This window comes from Corvus kubaryi, unplaced genomic scaffold, assembly GCF_017639235.1.
Source record: "Corvus kubaryi isolate FWS band 111438036 unplaced genomic scaffold, C.kubaryi_AGA036_p1.0 135, whole genome shotgun sequence".
Lineage (NCBI taxonomy): Eukaryota > Metazoa > Chordata > Aves > Passeriformes > Corvidae > Corvus > Corvus kubaryi.
In genome coordinates, this window is record NW_024580669.1 from 5,565,624 (window position 1) to 5,581,973 (window position 16,350).

The 16,350-nt window shown below is 45.6% G+C and overlaps 1 protein-coding gene across 2 annotated transcripts in view; it reads right to left on the reverse strand.

Annotated features, from left to right (window-relative positions):
• Positions 1–12,637: 12,637 nt before the first annotated feature.
• FAM107B (family with sequence similarity 107 member B) overlaps positions 12,638–16,350 on the reverse strand; it is a 59,308-nt gene continuing 55,595 nt past the window's right edge. For both annotated transcript variants that reach the window (XM_042053338.1, XM_042053328.1), the window contains one exon: positions 12,638–15,784. In XM_042053338.1, coding sequence (XP_041909272.1) covers positions 15,668–15,784 — 117 coding nt within the window. In that variant the 3' untranslated portion in view covers positions 12,638–15,667. The remainder of the gene's footprint in view (positions 15,785–16,350) is intronic.

Here is a 16,350-nt window from a genome sequence, read left to right on the forward strand (position 1 = left end):
CTAGTTCCTGGAAGTCTCCCTCAAAATGAAGCTGACATACAATCCCACATTGTTTTTTCCTGGTGTTAGGGACCCCGAGACAAAGCCACTGGAAATGATAGCACCATGTAGAGAAGTTCAAGGGTCTAATGCAACAAAGGACCTGTGTGTTCAGGTCTTTTTCTCCTTTACAGGAGAAAAGTCTTATTCTTTCTTAGTTTCCTCTCTGGAGAGAGCTTTATTTAAAATTCTGTTTGTACATCTTTTTTTTTTTTTTCCTTTAGTGCCTCTGGGCCATGAGAAGTCTGGAAGCTCAAGAATTCAAGATTCAAGGAGGTTGTTTAGAAGAAAACTTCAGTGTGCTACAGCATTTTGTAAACCCCAGATGCAGGCTGGTGCCTTTGATTATTCATACATGCCATTCAGGCTCTGCCTCTGTCAAACATTTTATATTTCCACACTATTGGATGAAAAACTCCCCATCCAGCAATTGCCTTGTGAAGCAGAAAATGCTAATGTTTGTGTCTGTTGCAATGTACCTCTGGCAAGAAAAACAGAGGCTCTGTGCAGGGAAATCTTAGTGTTGTCAACCTCTCCTTTTCAGGTAGAGAATGCACCTATGTCATATTTTTATATAATCACAGTAGGTTGGTCTCGGCAGAGAACAAAGAGCTTAAATTTATGGCTTGCCTGGCTGTGGTTGTCCCCTGCAGCTCATTTGACTATTCATCATTCTCCACACCACCAGCCCTTCGTACAGCCGAGGATGTCACCTATCAGAGGATAAACCCTTTGGTCATGTCATAAATTTAACATTATACATTAAATATCTGTATTATTATAATACTGACATAAGATGTTTTATATGTATTAAATCTTTAGAACTCTGTGTGAAGAGATTTTGACTGTCAGGTCCTCCTCAGGCTGTAGCTCCAGTAATTATACAATATTCCTCTCATAATGGAGCAGAGTTTCAACTGGTTGAAAAGCCAAAATCGATGCAGCACCACTGCAGCAGCTCTGCCAATTCACACCATGATGGACTGGCAGCACCTTCCTCCCCTTCATCCCTTATCCAGCTCTCCAGGGACTGAGCCCCAGCTCAGCTCTACCTGTGAGCCTCAGGCAGCACAGCTCATCAGGCAGGGGAAGGAGGTTTGATCCTTCCTGGGCTTGGACAGGCTGGGAAGCTGCGAGCTCCACAGACAGTTCTCCACCAGGAATATTTTCTCGGCCTGGGCTGCCATATAATTCCAGCTGTCCCCATCTCTACTCCCCAGGCAACCCTGGGAAGGGGTTTCCCTGAGGTGACAGTCCCCACTGGCACTTAAAATGGGACCAGACACCAATGTTCAGGTAACTAAAATCTGCCGGTGCCCTTACCTAAGTAAGCCCAAAAAAAGAACCCAGAAAAATAAGGGAGGTACCCAGCTGAAGGGTGAGGAACATGATGAGGCACTGAACAGGCTGATCTAAAAGGCAGTGAAATCTTCTCCTTGGAGATCATGGAATCACAGACTATCCTGAGATAGAATGTACCCACAGGGATCATCGAGTCCACTGAGATAATAAAAACTCAGCTGGAGCAGGCTGTCAGTGACCTCGCCTAAGCTGGCCCCGATTTTAGAGCGCATCAGAGACATCCAGAGGTCCCTTCCAACCTGAATTATGCTACAAACTCAGGCTAACAGATGGGATGAGGCCCACAGGACAGACAAATAAGATTGGGGTTGCCAACAAGAGATCTTGCTCTTGACCCTCCAAAACACAGGGTGAGAGGGAGTTGCATCTCAGCCAGTTATGGTTTGGTTTTCCAGAGAGAAAACACAGCTTGAGAACAAGTGTATTTATTTGATTTTCATTAGCTAGGCACAAAAATAACCCGTGTCAGCTGAACTCTCCTCGTGCTTTTCAGTTTTACAGATTTTTCTCAGAAAGCTTCCAAAATTTAGAAATATTCCCAGGCAACCTTCCAAAACTCAGAAAGCAGAGAATATTGAACACTGTTTTCCTTCTTCTAGACTCCCTCATTAATTTTAATCAGCAAGGAATATATTTTCAAAGCGGCACTTAGAGGCAGAAAAATCACGTTAAAAAGTAAGGGTATTTCCATCCCTAAATCACCATGACCACCTTTAAATCATACCTGAAGGCAGCTCATTACTCTGCCCAGGCAAAGAGTGAGGCAGAGGGAAAACTCTGGGTGCCAGAACAGGTCTGAAGGATTTTTTGCTTGAGGAATCCACATTCTTTGCACATGCTTAGGAAGGATCCCGGGAGCAGGATCCCCATCCCTGGCACCTGTGTCTCACAGGACCTCTGTGTAATCTTCTATTTTTTTCTTTTTGCTGCCCACTCCCTGGAGCGCCCACTCCACACAGCATCAGAGTCTCTGTTTCTTAACACAGGGTGGAAGAACAGATGTTAACTCCACAGGTCTGCACCTACATGAGCAATACATCAGCCAAAATGGCATCTCAATCCATATCTTCTCACCCCACAGACAAGATGTCAGGTTAACTGGTGCTCTGGACTTGTGTTCGCACGCTGCATTTTTGTTTTAATTACACCTCATTAATTTTCGACTTCTAAGCCTACAAACAGCAGTGAGAAACCCAGATACTCACTCCTGTTTTTCATGCACCTTCATTTCTTTCCATTCTGGGTGTGTGACATGCACAACATATTGACACCAGAACACTTGGTAACAGAAAGTTAAGACCCAAACACAAAAGCATTTATTCTGTTGACTTCCCATTGAGCTCAGTGGGATGTTCAGAGTCTCACCAGGAGCAAAGAGCAGCAATGGTTGGCTGAATTGGAGCCCAAGGAGGAGGCCAGGACCACACAGTGAGCTGGAAAGTGCTCCAAGAATAAAACCCAGGAGCCTCCTGGCTCCTTGTTCCCCATTCAGGACACAGGATCAGGCTTCCTCTCTCCACTGATGTCATGTGGGAGCAATAAGGGATGACACAGGAGCCCACATGCATGATTTGGGGATGGCCTGTGCATCTCTGATTCACAGTGACTGATGTTCCAGGTAACCAACACAGAAAATATTTGAGGAGAGGGATGTAACAAATCTGAACATACCTAATTGAGAGAAAATAAAACTGCACAAATAACTGGCTTGAAAGCTAAGATTAGAAATAATTAAACACATAGGTCACGGTATTACCTGCCACAGTGATCTGTGATGAAAACAACAGACTTCAGGAAATAAGACATTTCTAGATTTTCGGGAATATTAACAACTTTGAATGAGGCTAAATGCCACACTTCTTCAACCCTCCTTACAAAACAGGAATGTTACAATACATAAAAAGAACGCTTAATTTTTAACAGAAGAAACTGTTGAAGTGGCCCTTCACAACACGACGCCACTCATTAAAGCTGTTTTTTAGCACAAAGGAAAAGAACAAACTACACATATGAGGTGGCCCAAACAGCTGCCCCTACTTTGTTTTGCTTAATGAGTTATCCTGAGGCAGTTTCCCCCTGGCACAGCCACAAAACCTCAGAGCTCTGCTCGTACTGCTGTGGGCTCCAGCCACATTTAAACACAAGGCAGAGTCCTGGAGCTCCTCGTGTGCAGAGCACCCACTGCAAACATCTCCAGCACCACTCCCAGCACCTCCTGCAGAACGCTGACATTCACATTGCCTGTAATGCAAATACCTCTGAGCTTAAATATCAGCCAAGATATTTCTGAACTGCCTTCAGTGCTCTTTCCATGAGATAACCCCTGCCTCAAAAGGGGTGAAATAATCAGTCAGTCATGGCTGGAAGAAGGATGTCTGCTAGTCCCATCCTTCTTATGTTTGAGATAATCATGGCATTTTGAAGACAATGAGAGTTTTTTGAAACTTCCTTGGCTGAATACTGGCCTTTATGAAGACAGCTGCTTTGAGGGAGCTGCATGTACAAAATGCCTTCACTGAATAGCATCACTTAACTATGCAGGCATTTTCTTAGATTATTTCCTCTTGTTTGGAAGCTTAGCTATTCCAAATACCTTCAATTTTACATTAGCTTAAGTTCAGGGATGTCATCATTGCTGCATATTAATTCACTGGTAAAAAAATCCAATTACGAACTCAGCCTAGAATCCAGAAAGAAATGCAGCAGATAGTGCTAAAATCTTTAGGAATTAGAATAACTGCTGATAAAAAAGCCATTATCTTTTCCTGAATGCTTGGTTGAACAAATCCAACTCAAGGTGAGAACAAACAAATTTGGGAGAACTTCTTTGGCATAAACTTGACAAGGGCCTATATAAACAGCTTTTCAGAAGCATAGCTCAGGTCTGAAATCTTGCAGCAAGAGGATGAAAAAGACATCCAAGCTATTGAGCCTTAATTCCCTCTCACGCTCCTCTACACACAGCCCTACATACCAGGATGACTTAAAAACTGGGAATGGAAAAATACATGGACTGAGAAAACCACAACTTAATGTAACGTGGCAGGGCTGAAATGCCCTTGAAATGACAGGTGGAAATCCAGGACCCTTCACACATTCCCATTTGGATGGGATCAATGAAAGAATGACGCTTTCCCTGGAGAAAATAGGGGATGCAGGACCTGTGGTACCAAGGTGATCTGCTGTTGGAATTTCTTCCATTTCACTGGATAAGTCAACTTGGGTCAAAGGATGTCTTCTGTGGAGCATTGCATCTCACTGCTGGGTCAGCTGCTCTTGTCCCCGTCTCTGGAGCATCCCCAAGCTGGGGAAGGCAGGCCAGTACCACTGGAGGTGGAGATTAGGCTGGGAAGCAGCAGGTTGGTTCCTCAACCAAGGTGAGGACAAGAACATCTGGGCCTGGTTGCTGCTTTTGGGATGGCACAGCCTGGGCCTGCCATGGATTCCAGCTGAGCCTGCTTAGAGGTACAGAGTGCAGCCAAAAAAAACGGTAGCTGAGAGTCTCCACTTATAGGACCACCTCACTGCTTCCTCAGAGGGTGGAAAGCTCAGGACAAAGGGACACTGTCCCCTGTAGTCACAGGAGGAACATATGTGTCCTCCTGATGGAAAAGTGGCAGTAGCAGCTCAAATTTGTCTGAAGCCTTTTCCCAATTATCAAAACCAGGTTGTGTGAAAAGCCCATCTGTACAACGAGCCAAAAACATTTTGCACCTAAAAGTAATTAAAAAAAAAAAGAGATTGGTAGCTTTGGAATAAGGAAGCTCTTGAAACCAGAAATCCAAAAACAGCTCTTTAATCCAAAGCTCTGTATATAAAGAAGAAAATTTATATTGCAGTTGAGGCCACAAAAATAATCCCAAAATTAACAGTAGCAGATACGTAGCTCCAGCTGCAGCCAAGAGTGCAAAAACAGTTCGCTGCTAAAAGGAGCAGAAACTGCCAGAAGTATTCTAGAGAGCTTTCCAGTTTGCTGGGTTTAAAGTGATTTCACTCCAGTTAGTGAGGGTGAGATATAAACACCAAGGGGCTGGAGAATTTAAAAATGCACACAAAGGTACTTATAGGGAGCAAACTCTCAGCAGGTCTCTTTGGCCATGCACCTTGCTTGTCAAACAAACAGTGGTGGAGGAGAACAGCTCCTCAACCTCGCCAGCCCACTCACTAGAGGAAGCTGCACTATTCAATACTTGTTCTGTGAAACCCCCAGATTTTCCCTGGCCTCCAGCCTAGGAATGGAAAATGGAAAATGTTACAGGTAAAGCAACAGCTGGAGCTGTCCTGAGTGAGAAGATGGCAGAGGATATAGGATCATTCAGGTTGGAAAGGACCTTTAACATCATTGAATCCAAATGTTAACCCAGCACTGACAGTCCACCAGTAAATCACGTGCCCAAGTGTCCCACCTACACATCCTTTCAATGCCTCCAGGGATGGTGACTCCACCACTTTCCTGGGCAGCTTGCTCCAATGCTGGGCAACCCTTCTAGTGAAGGAATTTTTGCTAATATCTAATCAAAGCCTCCACTGGTGCAACTTGAAGCCATTTCCTCCTGTCCTATACCTGGAAGAAGAGCCTGACCCCCACCTGGCTATAACCTCCTTCCCTAGAGTTGTAGTGATAGGATCCCTCCCTGAGCCTCCTTTTCTTCATCCTCAACTCCCTCAGCTGCTCCTCATCAGACTTGTGCTCCAGCCCCTTCCGCAGCTCCACTGCTCTTCTCTGGACATGCTCCAGCACCTCAATGTCCTTCCTGAACTGAGGGGCCCAGAACTGAGCACAGCACTCGAGGTTCCTGATGTCCCTCCAGTCTGGCATTATCCTGGGAGGCTGTCCTAGGTCTTTTTCAGCAGGGTGGTCAGAAGTCCTTGTGATGAGCCCTGGGGACAGCAGTTTGCCCAAGGAAAGGGCAGCAGAGATGCAGCTCAGAATGAGGAGCCTCGTGCCACACTCTCTCAGCCAGAGAGGAACTCACTGTTTCCATCTGCATCTTCCAGTCTGCTGCTGCCAGCCCAGAAAGGCTTGGAAAAAGCAGTTTTAACTGGAGCTCATGATCCAGGGTGGAAAAGCCACCATGAATGTCTGCTAGTAGGGCCCTCAAGGAGCTCAAGGGTGGCAGGGCTTGTTTTTCTGCTCTCTGCAGGACAGCAAGCTCTGCCCACAGCACCCTTGCAGTAACAGAGAGGCTTTACACAGCACCAGTGGGTACTCCTGGGCTGGATGCATGGCTTATGCCACAGGGCAGGGACACCCAGACTTTACTTTAGAAAAAAATTCTTTCCCCTGCGCCTTTGTGCTAGACACACCTTCCAGCTTTCAGACCAGACCAGGATACAACCCTGGACACATCTTTTTCTCTGTATTTCAAGCAATTGTCCACATTTCCATTCATAATTTAAGCTGCATGGGATTTATGGGCCAAAAGAATGGTGTTTTAGCTCAGAGGGTATGTGGGACAGTCAGTGTGGTCCAGGTCATGTGTGTGGACCCAGCTGGAGGGCTGCAAAGTATGTACAGAGGGGAAAGGAGGCACATGGGATGTGCAGAGGGCAGCAGCCCCCCAAAGGGAGCAATCTCCCCCTTGCAGGCAGATGGCAAAGACTTGAGGAAGAAGAGAGTGTGTTCACACCTAGGGAGTGATGATTTGGATGCAGGCAGGGAAATGTGACAGGGTCTGGCCAATTTGGCTGGGCTGCTGCTCGTTGTTATAGCAACAGGAGGAGTCTGCTGCCAGCCGAGAGGATGGAGCCGAGGATGGGGGACATTTTTAGAAAGCAAAGGAGAGAGTTTGAATGGGTAGAGAGAGGGAAAAGTTGTAGGTATGGAAACCAGGATGGCAAATGCAGACGGACGAGTGGGATATGTAGGAATGGAGGATTCTCCCCACCTGCATTCTGATGGTCCCATTGCACTCCTTCCCTGGGGCAGAGGGAGGGTCTGCCTGGGGTCTCTCTCCTGCCAGAAAGGGCTCCCAGGCCACAGGGGGCACATCAGTGCTCTCCTGAGTGACAGCAGGATGAACACCACTGCTACTGGTGTGGGCAGTGGAAGGCAGCAGACGGGGGCCAGCACAGGGACGTGCTTGCTGCTGGAATTGCAGCAGGAGATAAATCCTCTGCAACGACCCCAGACTGCAACAGTGGTGGCTACTGGAGAAGGCTGTTCCAAGCACAGCCCTGGCACATTTGGGCTTATCACACCTCCAAATCATCCTGAGAACGCCTTGGATCTCTGCAGGGATCTGTCGGTGGATAGCCCCAGGGACTCCACAACAGCTATCACAGACTGCTCCACGGCAAACCAGACCGAGCGTTTGAACACAAGACACCAAACACCCCTTTGTGAATCCAGCTCCTGAGTTACTGAGGTCTTGAAACACACTCAGTCAAGGCTTTTTAACACGGTGAACCAGCGATGCCTTAGCGGAAGTGTTAGTGAGATCGGCATAACAAAAATCACGAAATAATTACGCGTTTTCCCAAGAAAGCACCAGTCACTCAGTCTCGACAGCTCAGCGCCGCGGTGCTTTAGAGGAAAGCCCTGGAGGGAGAAGGAAAGGCAACCCCTCGATCCCGCTCCGCTTTGCCCAGGAGAGGGCAGCAGCCGGTGGGAGTTGAGCGGGGGCTGCGGGAGCATCCTCGCTGCATCCCGGCCCTGGCAGCTGGGCGCTGGGTAAGACCTGGGTAAGGAAACGCCGGCACCGCAAATGCTTCGAAGAGGCTTTTTATGACTTTAAGGAGCGCAATTTGAGTTTGCCCACGCATTGCTTCTATGTATTTTAGGCTTCTTGCTAATCATAGAATGGCTTGGTTTGGAAGGGAATTTAATGATCACCTAGCTCCTGCCCAGTGGCAGGGATGCCTTCCACTAGACCAGGCTGGTCAGGGCTCCATCCAACCTGGCCTCGAACACTTCCAGGGATGGGGCATCCATGACTTCTCTGGGCACCCTGTTCTAGTGACGCACCACCCCACGAGTTAAGAACATCTTCCTAACATCTAGCCTGAATCTCTCCTCTTTACTTTAAAACCATTCTGCTTGTCCTATGACTATCTGCCCACATAAAAAGTTGCTCCCCCTCAATTTTTTAAGACCCCCTTAGGTACTGGAAGGCCACAGTGAGGTTTCCTCAGAGCCTTCTCTTCTCCAGGCTGAACAACCCCAGCTCTCTCAGCTTGTCTTCCTAGGAGCGATACTTTTGCCCTCAGATCATCTTTGTGGTCTCCTCTGCACCCACTCCAACAGCTCCATGTCCTTGTGCTGGGGATCCCAGACCTGGATGCAGCATTGTAGGTGGGGTCTCACAAGGTCAGGGGCAGTAGAGAAGGAATCAAGGAGCAAGCTTTTGCCATCCTCCTTTTCACCCCCACAGGGTTTTTCTCATCACGGTCCTTCTTTTTAAGTAGGGCTCTGAGATAAAAGCTTTAAGATATCTATATTGGTTTCTCATTTATGCTCTGTCAGACAGCCACTCAGAATTTTTATTTCCACCTGCTCCTGGTCCCTGCATACCCAATATTTCCCATCTCCACTCCCCACATAGCAAGGGCTTGGGCTGCGTTTCCCTCTACACTGCAGTAGTCAGCCTCAAACGCCCATTTTAGGATCCATCCCAAGGATTCTTTGCTAATTAAACGCTTTTCATTACAAACCAGCCCTGGGAAATAATCCAAAGGCAGGGAGGCCTGAATAGGCAGGAAGAGCTTGGGGTGAAAGGAAACAATAGGAAAGGAATCAAAAACACAATGAGGCTTCAGGGGAAATAAAAAGGCACATGGTACATTAGATGCAAACACAGATGCAGGCTGTGTGCATCATCCTCAGAGTTGATGTTTAACCTTGGGTACAAGGTGGAAGCCTTCATCAGTCACGCACTTGCCTTCCCACTGTCTGTTCCTCCTTTTTAGCACCTCCTTTTTCCTTCCCTGACAGCAATCTCTGCTTTCCAGCATCAGGACTGAGTGGGTCTAACTGCAGAGGGACATGCAGGTAGTTTGCAGATCATCTCTGGTCTGGTTAACATAACAATTTCCTAATACACAGAGAACAGAGTTCTTGCTATAAAGCAGAAGCAGCTCCCTTGCAACAAGAAAATGATAAAAAATGCAAGATCTCTGTCTGAAGAGAATTTACTCCTTGGTATTTAGAAAGTTAATTCTATTTGTATTAAAAATGAGAGTAAAATTTCCCTAACATACCAGAGATTGTGATGTATGGGGCCCACTGTGCTTAGCAAATTCCCCAAATCCACCTTGTTGCTGAGCTCAGCTCATGAAGGTGGTTCCCTGAAACTGCATGGAGCAGAATTCCACTCAGATTAGCACCAAAACGAAGCTGAATGAAGACAAGTGCTCAAACTGCACAATAGAGAAAATCACTCTGTATGGCCCACAGCCACAGTGATGAAGGACTTTCCAGGTTTGACAGCGTAAGTTTAGGAGGTCTCTCTCTTTTTCTGCTGCTACTGATGAAAGCAAATTCCTGATTAGCTTTTCATCAGAGAATATTTTAGGTTTCATTTGCCAAATGAAGGACAGATAACCAGCTGGACACAACCCCTCCAGGGAGACCATTTCAGACGGGCTGGGTTGCCATGTCCTGACTCCAGAGCCGGCAGGTTTCAGTGCTCCACAGGCAGCTCCCTCTGCCTTTCCATACCAAGCAATACATACCTCAAATGAACCCCACTAAGGGGCTTAGGCTTGCTGGGTGCTCTTTAATTTTTGAGCACAATGAAGCAGACTTGGCATTTAGATTGCATTATTAAAGATTTGTTTCCAAATAGATGAAGAGGGGGAAAGAAATATGTTTCTCCTTCCCATTTAATCAGGCTGAAGTTTCCATGTGCCAGCCTCAATCTCTGTTAAATTGCTCATGCCATCCACCCAAGAGATTATAGACTTGGGTGCATAATAGGAGTTAATTCCAAAAATGTTACTCAGATAATTAAGTACTATGGCTGTAGCAGTGGGTGATTCTGGCTATTGGAGCCCCCTCTCAGGTGCTTCACGTCCTCCTCCTCTCCCACCACTGTGGAGATGCCACCTCCCCTCCTGCTGGTCAGCATTTGGCTTGGGGCAGGTCCCTCCTCTGCAGCCCCCTGCAGAGGCCCCATGTCCCCTCCAAGGAGCTGGGCTGACTCCATGGCACTGAGCACCAGAGCCAGTGGGCACAGTGCAGAGACAGGCTCTTTATCACATTATGAACCACACAGACATGAAGGGGCAAATTTACTAAAGGCATCCAGGTGCCTCATCTATCCTGGAATGCAAAACTCCATGAAAAAGAGCAGGTGGTTTGGAGGTGGCATTTGAGCTGCCCAGCTTCAGAATCCATGTAACGTAGACAATGTTCTCTACGAGTCAGGCGTTGTAGGCTCCTCCACAGTCAAAGGAAGGTAACCACACTCCACAGGGCTGACTGCTCTGCTCTGGTATCAATGAAAAGTGGCTGATTAGCTCAAATGCATGTAGTTGAGGTTCAGAAGTCAGCCCAGAGAACAGAAGCAGTCCCTGCTAACCCCAAAGAGGCACTGCAGGCCGTGGGATGGACTCACTGCAGCCCTCACCTAGGACTGCAGCAATGCCAAAACATGAGCTGTGGAACACAAGCACTGGAGTGACAGTCAGGACATCTGTGCTCTATTACCACCACCAAATACTTCCTCTGGCCACGGTTTCTGCCACTTCCATGGAGGAGAGTCATCCTTAATATTGACAAGAGCACCACAAACTCAGACAGATGAAAGATTCCAAATAGAGCACTGTTTAAACTGGCAGGGGGAGGGGGAAAGTATCTTGTATTTCCACTCCTCCAGATCTCATCAAGCATTTGTGCTCTTCTATTGCAATGCCTTCAGAACCCAACTTCCCCTCCAGTTCTTCCCCCCAAAGACATCAGTTCTGATCCCATGGAAACTGCACAGCAGCAGCTCTTTGGTCTCCAGTTACTTTCTTAAGTGAAACTGGTCACAAGTGCCACCAGGCATTTTAGGTTACAGACACTATCCAAGGACCCTTTAAGAGTAGCTAAGGGACCTCAAGGTACTTCTTTCCACAAAGCTATGGCATGACACAACCCGTCTGCCTACGGCCACAGGAGCACAGGCAAAGTCCCCAGTGGACTGGTGCTTGCAAAGCCTACATGACAAAACCTATTAGCTCAATGCAACCCAAAAAAGCAGACAAAAGGAGGTCGTCTTTTCTTCTGGACATGCTACAAAAGCAGATCACATGGCCTCACCATTTTCTTTCTGGAGCTGAAGTGAAATATCAAAGGATAATTCAAAGCACATTTTGCTACACTTGAGGTAGGAGAGCACAGGGCAGTATCTCCAACAGGCCATAGAAACTCACCCCTTACTAACTCTCTGTTCTTTCTTACCTCCCCCGCATTTGAGAGCTCCTGGAGCGGGTCCAGCATCATTGCATCAGCAGTACTGCCAGGACCATTCCACATGCTGAGCAGTTCCTGAAGGAAAAAAGCATTTCCTGACATCTGTTCTGAATTCACTGCTCTCCTCCTCCTCCCCCACTTCATTTTGCCCTGTGCTCCTCTCCAGCTCCCCCTCCATTGCCACCTGCCTGGCTGACCAGGGCTCACCAGTGTGAGCCGAGGATCTTTGTGGAGAACTGATGGCACATACCTCTTCCAGCCCTGTTCATCCCCTGCTACTTTTCCTGTCTGTTGTGGACACAGGATTTTGCTCTTTGGCACTGAGCTGTCTGACCCTAACCCAGCAAATCATTTGTGCCTGTGCTTTCTTTCTCATGACCAAGTCCTTCCTACTGGAACCACAGGTTGGAGCATTGGCTAAATTAAAAGGACCATTGTAGGACTTGAACCCAGAACCAGGCTCAATACTCTCTTCTCACTCCTGTTTGAAATGGAGCTAGGCTGACAATTCCAAGGATAGGGAATGATCTCCACAATTACTTGACTCCCATGATAAGTTTTCCCTCATGCTCTGCTTCATTTTGTGCTACCTGAACAGCTGCACAGTCCTGTTAAAAACTTTCTGCATCAAATATATTCAAAAAATTATATTGCTAAGAGATGAAGCAAACTCTTTCTGCCAACTTTTGCACATACAAACAGGGATGCAGGGTTTTAGGGAACCAAGTGCCATCATGATCTTGATACTTCCCCCCACATTGCAGAATTTTAAACAATGCAGATATCTCAGTGCAGCCCCCAAGGTTTGTTTTTTTGCAGGATATAACAGACACCACCACATACACCAAGCATGTAGTAGATTTTATTAAGCATAACTTTGGTTCTAAGTATTCCACCCTCATTCTTGTAATACCTTTAGTTAAAAACAATTATACAAGAGCAAATACAAAAAATATTAAATTATGAAAACAAATCCATTAAGGCTCCCTTTTTATATTTATATATATTTATATATGTACACTCAAACAAGTGCAGATATTAACAGAAGGTTAAAGCCACAAAAATGCTAAAAAATTTACTACTATACTATCAAAAGCAAGAGTTTTAAAAAAAGTACAAAGTGGTAAGTGAGCGATTTTCAAATCACTGAAGTATTTGCTGGATTGCTTCAAAACCCATATAGCTTGAAGGGCAGAGCAGGAATTGCTTACGCTCACTGCAAAGCAGTTTCTTACTTGAGTAGCCGCACAGGACACTTGTGGTGTGACTAACTGGCCACCCATTGAAGGGTTGCCCAATCCTGACTTCAAAGACAAGCATTTGCCTGTGAAAATCAACATGAAGGTGGCTGGGGTTCCTAGACTAAAGGATTAGCAGGATTCAAAGATGTTCTAACACACACGTTGATACTCTGTTCACACGGAGAGTTAATTCCAATGAAAAACAAAAAACAACTTCATGCTGTATGTACAAGGAAGTTTTCTGGCCTGCTGTGTTCCAGAAAGAGAAACTCTATCCTGAACGACAAGCTAACCTGGGGAGAAAGCAGACTGCCTTCAGCCTTGAGGGCCCAATCCAACACACCCACGGAAGCCAAAAAGGGGGTCTTTGTCCCCCACTGTCGCCGGTGCCACCAATTTCATTTCCCTGTGCACGTGTGGTAGGATTGCCATGATCACCAAGGGGAAATGGCTGACACGAAATGATCTGCTCAAGCCAGAGGAAGGGTTCCTCACTCACTTCTAGACTTTTCCATACTGAGCAGAAGGTTAATGTGGAGGTGAAACCAAGAGGCAGGATGTTTGGTAGGCTGGGAACAGCTAAGATGAGAGTGGAATGGAAGGCTTGGACATAGTGCTGTCTGAACAATATGAAACAAAATCAGTGCAAGTGTTGGAATGATGTGTTGCCAGAGAAGATCCTCTCCTTCCAGGAGAAAGGAAGGAGAGAGGGAAGAACCTGCAGCATTCAGGGTGTTCCTTTGTTGAGATGGAACATGGAAGAGTCTTATATTTGGCCTTTGTCTTTTGTATGTCTATAATCTGAACAGTCTGTTAGACCATCTTCACATTTAATCTTCTAGACGTGAGTCACACTGCAAGCCTAAATCAATGGCAATATACTTATCGCAATTCAATTTACCCTCAATCTGATTACGTCCTCACAAAAATGCCTGTATCTTGACAAAGTTTGTATGTAGGAAACATTTCTAATTGTATTTTGTCCCAAGTGCTAATCTGAAACTGTATTTAAAACATCCAATACTTACAGGAAAGGCAAAAGGAATTATAAAAACCAAACCAACAACCCTCCACCACACCTTTACAATACAAACATGCCACTGCTGATATTAATTAAAAGTGTTCTCAAACATTTGTGTCCAATGTAATTACAAAGTAGAAATTATTGTGTTTAGCATCCTAAGGCAAAGGCTAGGGATTAGATCCTCAGCTGATATGGATGAACACAGTTTCAGTGAGAGCTAGGACTGTCCTAACCAAGGAAGACGAGGATTTCTCCCCAAATTGTGAAGATATATCTGTACCCAATCACACCAGGTAAGAATCCAATTCTATAATCCTACATGAGCAATCTGCTCCCCACTCCTCATCCCAGGCTTTCCTGGATAACTAGTAGTCATAAGCATGAAGGATCAGATACTGTCATCCCTGTGCAAGCTGAGCAATATTTTATTTAATGGCAAGTCACAGGGGCTACTTGCAGAAAGGCAGAAGATGACAGAATTGGACACAAAGTCTCAGCGGTAACACACTTCCCTTCTTTCTTGAGGCTAAATGAAGGATGGGATAAAATGAATTTCATTTTATGCCTCACTTTAAGGAAAAAAAAAATCATTTCAGTAGATTCCAGTAATGGTTTGGTCTGGTTTAAACACTTCTCTACTGCAGAAACTGCAACGTGTGTCTGCAAGCAAAGAGTAGGAACAGACGGCAGATCAGTTCCAGCAAATGAGTTCAAACACTACCAAGTAATGTGTTACCACTGTACTCTGTTCAGCATGTCCTTGGAGGAGAAAGGCCACAACACCAAAGTGAGCAGGATTTCAAAACATGAAAAGTAGAGGACAGATCATTTTGCTTTGAGAGGTAAATTCACAGGTAGCACTGTACAGGCCTGTACACAACAGTGTAACTTTTATAGACAGATTAATCAGCCTCTGGAGTCTCCCTGGCAAAAGGATCATCAGATTTTCGCTCTTTCACAGCCCAAATTCTCCAGGCCAAACAGCAAGAAATGGGCTTTAAGGCTGCTGAACTTTTCACTGCTAGTGAATTTTAAGCATTCTCATCTTGCCCACACCTGCCTATCCTAGTGGGGATGGGCAGCAGTAATCAGCACATCTCATATCCTCCTAGATTTAGTAAAAATTCCAACTAAACACAAATTATTGTGGGATATACACAGCCTGTAGGTCTAGCTGGAGGAAATCTACCTGCACAGCAAAGCTTCGTAAGATATCACAGGAGGATTTTTGTTCTGTTTTAAAGCAAAATATAATCTGTGTATCTCCACTAAACTAGGATCACAAGAGTTAAAGCAGTGCAACACTGAAGGAATTTCTCTAGTATCCCTGGTTAAAATCTCTGAGAAAGCACGTCAGCCTGGTCCATGACACTGAACTGACAAAGACACTCCTTATCCATTGATCTCAGGACTGTATTTGGCAAGTCGATCTGTTTACGATACTGTCTTTTTAATCCACACGTCCCAGGAATTAAAAATCTCATCTTCAGTAAGTGTCAGCTGGATGCTGTTATTTCCCCTCATGAGGAGCAAATGTGAGACAACTTGCAAAAGCCTCTCTCTGCAGGAAAGCTGGAAGTCTTAGTGCTGGCTTAGGCGCTGGCTCTAGGAGTCTGGTGCTTCTGTTGCTTCCTGGACCGTCCTCCTCAAGTTGCCCTTGACTTTGACAAATTCAGGCGCATTTTCCTGCTCTTCCTGTATCTTCTGCTTCTCCAGTTCCAGCTTAAAAGGGAATCACATGTTAAAAAAAAAAGTATAGAAAACACATCATTGAAACAGAAGACAAAAAACTAAAGGTTTCAATAACTGGCCATGCCAAACCCTTTAAATTGCTTCCTTTCTTTGTCTCATGGAAAAGATAAAATTGCCTTTCTTTGGGAGTATGTGTTCTCATAAACAATAAATCTTTTCAAATCCTTGGCTCTAGCTTGTTCCAGATGTCCACCTTTGCCAGACAGACAAAAACTCTGCAAAAGCTCCATATGAGAACAAGACGAAGCATTTTTTAAGAATTGCTTGGACATCTTCATTAAAGAAACAACAGTAATTCTCTTCTCTGGCTTTTACAACAGAACAAGGAAGAATGTGCCTCATGGGAGAACACGTGAACAGCTACTACTGAGCGCACTTGCAGAACTGATTTCTGAGTGTTTAGGTATGGAGCTCTGTATCTAACTTGAGCCTCTTTAGGAGTATCTGGTTTGGCTAGCACAAAAAGCAATAAAAAACCAAAAAACCTTCCTTAGCCATTCATTTTTGAGAGCCCATTAACTGACGTTTTAACCAAC